The sequence below is a fragment of the Cyclopterus lumpus genome, chromosome 23 (assembly GCF_009769545.1).
Source record: "Cyclopterus lumpus isolate fCycLum1 chromosome 23, fCycLum1.pri, whole genome shotgun sequence".
NCBI lineage: Eukaryota > Metazoa > Chordata > Actinopteri > Perciformes > Cyclopteridae > Cyclopterus > Cyclopterus lumpus.
In genome coordinates this window covers 16,454,179-16,460,864 of record NC_046988.1, presented here as the reverse complement: position 1 = coordinate 16,460,864, position 6,686 = coordinate 16,454,179, and the positions used below count along the sequence as shown (strand labels likewise).

The 6,686-nt window shown below is 44.9% G+C and overlaps 1 protein-coding gene across 15 annotated transcripts in view; it reads left to right on the top strand.

The window, feature by feature from the left end:
- The window catches only part of phf21b (PHD finger protein 21B), a 50,683-nt gene that overhangs the window by 33,700 nt on the left and 10,297 nt on the right, over window positions 1-6,686 (top strand). For all 15 annotated transcript variants that reach the window (XM_034526659.1, XM_034526653.1, XM_034526658.1 and 12 more), the window contains exons 5-7: window positions 2,698-2,790; window positions 5,805-6,128; window positions 6,503-6,643. In XM_034526659.1, the coding sequence (XP_034382550.1) occupies window positions 2,698-2,790; window positions 5,805-6,128; window positions 6,503-6,643 (558 nt within the window). The remainder of the gene's footprint in view (window positions 1-2,697; window positions 2,791-5,804; window positions 6,129-6,502; window positions 6,644-6,686) is intronic.

Sequence of the window (6,686 nt, the reverse complement as noted above, 5' to 3'; positions counted from 1 at the left end):
CACAGCTTTTCTTGAACTTATACAGAAATTAAAAGTTAAAAAAAAAAAAATAATATAAAACAACATTCACTGCCAAAGATATACAAAAATGGGTTATGGTGTGAAATAACCAGTTTTAATTTAAATACAACGTAACCCCCGTGAGTTAGTAGACCTACCCTCAGAAGGTGGAGAGGAAGCGCTCGTTGGTAAAGCTCTGGTCCAGGGAGCCGTTATCGGCCGTCAAGGTCGTCCAAGGAGGAACCTTTGAGGAACAGAACTTCATTGATGTTGATTTAGAGCTTTTTTAACTAATAGCATTCCCTCAGAAAAACTTCTTTCATCAAAAAAGGGGTTGAGCTTATTTCAAAGGGCCAGGAATTTCTTTTGTTGGTTTGTGATGTTTTGAAGCCTCTAGTTTGGTGTTTTGGTCGTCGCCATCTGTTTGTTTTGATCAACCAGTGAACAGGAAGTGACCGTATGTGGACTGAGGAGAAGTGACGTAGAGACGCCGTATACGTCTCTGGTATCGACCTCTCAATCACCTTGTAGCCCCGCCCTAAAGCATCCCCTGCTTTATGGTCTGTTTGACTCTAAATGACCATAATGTACTAAATGAACATCACGCTGTATTGAAGAAGACTTGAAACTAGAGATTGAGACCAAAAACTAATGTTTACAATGCAGCACATAAAGCATAGACTTTACTTTAAAACTTTTATTCTGTCAGTTTAACATTGTTTATCGTTATCTATCGTTGTTTACTGTTGTTGTTTTTAGCTTTAGCTTAGCATAAAGACTGTAAGAAGGGACAAACTGCTAGCCTCGCGTCATCTAAAGAGGAAAAAATACACCTTCAACAACTCAGAGAAACAGAAGAGTATAGTCCATAGGTTTACACTCACACACACACACACACATACACACATGCAGACACGCACACATACACACATGCAGACACGCACACATACACACATGCAGACACGCACACATACACACATGCAGACACGCACACATACACACATGCACACACGCACACATACACACACACATACACACATGCACACATGCATACACGCACACATACACACACACACACACACACATACACACATGCACACACGCACACATACACACACATACACACACGCACACACACATGCACACACATGCACACACACATGCACAAACACACACATACACACATGCACACACGCACACACATGCACACACACACATGCACACACACACGTACACACATGCACACACACACACACACATACACACATGCACACACGCACGCACAGACACACACACACGTACACACACACACACATGCACACACACATACACACATGCACACACACACATGCACACACACACATGTACACACACACATACACACATGCACACACATGCACACGCACACACGCATGCACACACACACGTACACGCATGCACACGCACACACACACACACATGCACACACGCACGCACAGACACACACACACGTACACACATACACACACATGCACACACACACACACATACACACATGCACACACACACACACGCACACACACACATGCACACACACACATGCACACACACACACACACACACACACACACACACACACACACACACACACACAGGGAGGGGGGAGCAGGGCTGTTAGCGTTTGCTGCAGAGCTGTCATCTTTGTCAGCTACACTATCGAACTATTTTGAAAAAAATCATAAAGAATATAAATAAAACCTGGTCTAAGGTTGTGTTGACTCCTCACACTGGAGGGGGGGGGGGGGGGGGGGGGGCAACCTAAAGGGAAGGTGCTTAGGTTTGGAAAAAAGAGGAAGCAATTACGAAAATGAAAGCCCTTGCACTGCAAGAATTTTCATCTCTGCAGTTGCCATGGGAACAGGCCTGGGTCTCCTCCTCCTCGTCTCCGAGCAGCTCTGCAGCACAATACAATGGAACGAAGGGATTTTCACAGATGAAGAAAGGAGGAGGGGAGGAGGAAACTTCTCTTTTCTTTCTCTTTTGAGCAGCTGAGAGGAGATTTGAATCTTCTTCTTCTGTGGTTTCTTTACCGGCTTATCACAGGCTCAAGTTTATTCATATGTGCTTCAAAGGAAAATACAAATTATATTGTACAATGACAAAAGTACATAAGATAACACTGTATTATTTATTATATATTTTATTTGTATTTATTATCAAAAGGAATACAAATAATAATAGTTAACAGGTCACAGATAGACAGGAAACCGCTGCAGGATTCAGAGGGAGAACAATCTTAAGTTATTTGAATTCAATACAGTTTTTGTTTTGTTTTATTCTTAATTTGGATTAAAAACTCTGATAAATGTGGACTTCCCAGCATGCATCTGGAGTATTGCAATGTGTGGTGTATTATGAGCTCCTCTAGTGGGCAGATTTTGTTAATACAACAACATCTGAAAGGAAAACAGTCACACAATAAGTAGTTTTTATCAGTTATATAGTTTTGATAAAGAAGTTTTCTATTTCCACTGGTTTATGATTGGGAGACTAAACGATGCTCTGAGGGACACAATTGTCCCACAATGCAATGCAGAAAAGAACGCCTGTTTGTTAAAGAGACAGAACCGTAAAGATTTATAAAACAGTTTTCCGACGGTTTAATTCAGTAATAACTTTATTTATTTATTCATCTTCAATGATTTGCTGCATTTCCAGATGCTGGGAACTCTCACCGCTGTGCCCATCAAGGTGCCTCAAGTCAGCTCCCTGCACCGGTTGGCAGGACAAGCAGCCACTGTGCTACCTCAGGTAACAGTCCACCTGTATATGTATCAGTCCACCTGTTCAGGTATCAGTCCACCTGTATAGGTATCAGTCCACCTGTATAGGTAACAGTCCACCTGTTCAGGTATCAGTCCACCTGTATAGGTAACAGTCCACCTGTTCAGGTATCAGTCCACCTGTATAGGTATCAGTCCACCTGTTCAGGTATCAGTCCACCTGCTCAGGTATCAGTCCACCTGTATAGATAACAGTCCACCTGTTCAGGTATCAGTCCACCTGTTCAGGTAACAGTCCACCTGTATAGGTATCAGTCCACCTGTTCAGGTATCAGTCCACCTGTATAGGTATCAGTCCACCTGTATAGGTAACAGTCCACCTGTTCAGGTATCAGTCCACCTGTATAGGTATCAGTCCACCTGTTCAGGTATCAGTCCACCTGCTCAGGTATCAGTCCACCTGTATAGATAACAGTCCACCTGTTCAGGTATCAGTCCACCTGTTCAGGTAACAGTCCACCTGTATAGGTATCAGTCCACCTGTTCAGGTATCAGTCCACCTCTATAGGTATCAGTCCACCTGTATAGGTAACAGTCCACCTGTTCAGGTATCAGTCCACCTGTATAGGTATCAGTCCACCTGTTCAGGTATCAGTCCACCTGCTCAGGTATCAGTCCACCTGTATAGATAACAGTCCACCTGTTCAGGTATCAGTCCACCTGTTCAGGTAACAGTCCACCTGTATAGGTATCAGTCCACCTGTTCAGGTATCAGTCCACCTGTATAGGTATCAGTCCACCTGTATAGGTAACAGTCCACCTGTTCAGGTATCAGTCCACCTGTATAGGTATCAGTCCACCTGTTCAGGTATCAGTCCACCTGCTCAGGTATCAGTCCACCTGTATAGATAACAGTCCACCTGTTCAGGTATCAGTCCACCTGTATAGGTAACAGTCCACCTGTTCAGGTATCAGTCCACCTGTTCAGGTATCAGTCCACCTGTATAGGTAACAGTCCACCTGTTCAGGTATCAGTCCACCTGTATAGGTAACAGTCCACCTGTATAGGTAACAGTCCACCTGTTCAGGTATCAGTCCACCTGTTCAGGTAACAGTCCACCTGTTCAGGTATCAGTCCACCTGTTCAGGTAACAGTCCACCTGTATAGGTAACAGTCCACCTGTATAGGTAACAGTCCACCTGTTCAGGTATCAGTCCACCTGTTCAGGTAACAGTCCACCTGTATAGGTAACAGTCCACCTGTTCAGGTAACAGTCCACCTGTATAGGTATCAGTCCACCTGTATAGGTAACAGTCCACCTGTTCAGGTAACAGTCCACCTGTATAGGTATCAGTCCACCTGTATAGGTAACAGTCCACCTGTATAGGTAACAGTCCACCTGTATAGGTATCAGTCCACCTGTTCAGGTAACAGTCCACCTGTATAGGTATCAGTCCACCTGTATAGGTATCAGTCCACCTGTTCAGGTATCAGTCCACCTGTTCAGGTATCAGTCCACCTGTTCAGGTATCAGTCCACCTGTATAGATAACAGTCCACCTGTTCAGGTAACAGTCCACCTGTATAGGTAACAGTCCACCTGTATAGGTATCAGTCCACCTGTATAGGTATCAGTCCACCTGTATAGGTATCAGTCCACCTGTTCAGGTATCAGTCCACCTGTATAGGTAACAGTCCACCTGTTCAGGTAGCAGTCCACCTGTTCAGGTAACAGTCCACCTGTATAGGTAACAGTCCACCTGTATAGGTAACAGTCCACCTGTTCAGGTATCAGTTCACCTGTTCAGGTAACAGTCCACCTGTATAGGTAACAGTCCACCTGTTCAGGTATCAGTTCACCTGTTCAGGTATCAGTCCACCTGTATAGGTAACAGTCCACCTGTTCAGGTAGCAGTCCACCTGTTCAGGTATCAGTCCACCTGTATAGGTAACAGTCCACCTGTTCAGGTAGCAGTCCACCTGTTCAGGTAACAGTCCACCTGTATAGGTAACAGTCCACCTGTATAGGTAACAGTCCACCTGTTCAGGTATCAGTTCACCTGTTCAGGTAACAGTCCACCTGTATAGGTAACAGTCCACCTGTTCAGGTAACAGTCCACCTGTATAGGTAACAGTCCACCTGTATAGGTAACAGTCCACCTGTTCAGGTATCAGTTCACCTGTTCAGGTAACAGTCCACCTGTATAGGTAACAGTCCACCTGTTCAGGTATCAGTTCACCTGTTCAGGTATCAGTCCACCTGTATAGGTAACAGTCCACCTGTTCAGGTAGCAGTCCACCTGTTCAGGTATCAGTCCACCTGTATAGGTAACAGTCCACCTGTTCAGGTAGCAGTCCAGCTGTTCAGGTAACAGTCCACCTGTATAGGTAACAGTCCACCTGTATAGGTAACAGTCCACCTGTTCAGGTATCAGTTCACCTGTTCAGGTAACAGTCCACCTGTATAGGTAACAATCCACCTGTTCAGGTATCAGTTCACCTGTTCAGGTATCAGTCCACCTGTATAGGTAACAGTCCACCTGTTCAGGTATCAGTCCACCTGTTCAGGTATCAGTCCACCTGTATAGGTAACAGTCCACCTGTTCAGGTATCAGTCCACCTGTTCAGGTATCAGTCCACCTGTATAGGTATTAGTCTGAATGTTTTTAAAGAATAATAAAACAAAAATAATAAAAAGTCGCTCCCTCAGACGTCCACCAGGTGGCAGCACAGACACATCAGGTCTCAGTGTGTGAAGACGACTGTCTTCTGCTCTCTGATTGGACGATACACAAGCGGCCGTCTGATTATATTCAAGTTTTAAATCAATGAGGTCGGTTTTCTAAAAACAAGCAGCACAAAACTGTTTAAAGTTATTTATTATCAAATATAATAATGAATACAGAGAAGCTCAATAAACATGTTTTGAAAGTGAAAAAATAGATTAAATGAGTCAATAAATAATCAATAATGTGAATAAACCGTGATGTCATAGTGTGAAGAGCAGGTGTTTGAACAGGTGTCCTGCTTGTGGTCCTGCAGGTCAGGCCAAAGACCCAGATCCCCGACAGCCTCCCTCACAGCCCGTGTGAGGAGCTGCAGCCGCTCGGCCTGCAGAGGGCCACTGCCGTGGTCAGTCCCCGGGGCCAGGGCCCCACCTTGCCCACCGCCAACAGCACCTTCAGCCCCGAGCACCAGCCCAAAGGCCAGAGCGCCGCCTCGCCGCCCCCCCACGGCCAGGCAGGGTGCGCCGACTCCGGCGGACCGGTCCAGCACGCCTCTGCGGGGCCCGGCGTGGCGTACGCCATCATCGCCGCCTCGCCCGCCACCAGCAACGGGGTGTCGGCCGTCAGCGAGGCCATCAAGGTGGCCACTGCTCTTCTCTCTCTATATATTCACATTTATATGTATAAATATACATTTATTCAATTCAATTCAGTTTATTTTGTTTAGCCCAATTTCACATTTGCCTCAGAGGGCTTTACAATCTGTACACATACGACATCCCTGACCTTTGACCTCACATCGGATTTATATGTATATATAAATATATACATATAAATATACATACTTATACATATATGTATATTTATATGTGTATATACATATAAATATACATGTAAATATAGTTTCAGATGTGAAATTTCTGATTTTTTCTTCTGCTCACAAATCAAAATAATGAAACAAAAACACAATTTCCGTGCTGGTGATGATTAAATGAACGAGTGTGTTTCCACCAGGTGATAATAATCCAGCCTCAGGCCCCCAGCAGCACTGAGAGGGCTCCAGCTGACCTTCCGTCAAAGGAGGCCCCGCCCACCCCCAAATCACCCAAATCACCCAAATCCCCCAAACCACAGAAGAAAGACGAGGACCCCGAGGTGAGAAAAGCTTAAGTTCTATAATAAGTTAGTTTAGTTGGTA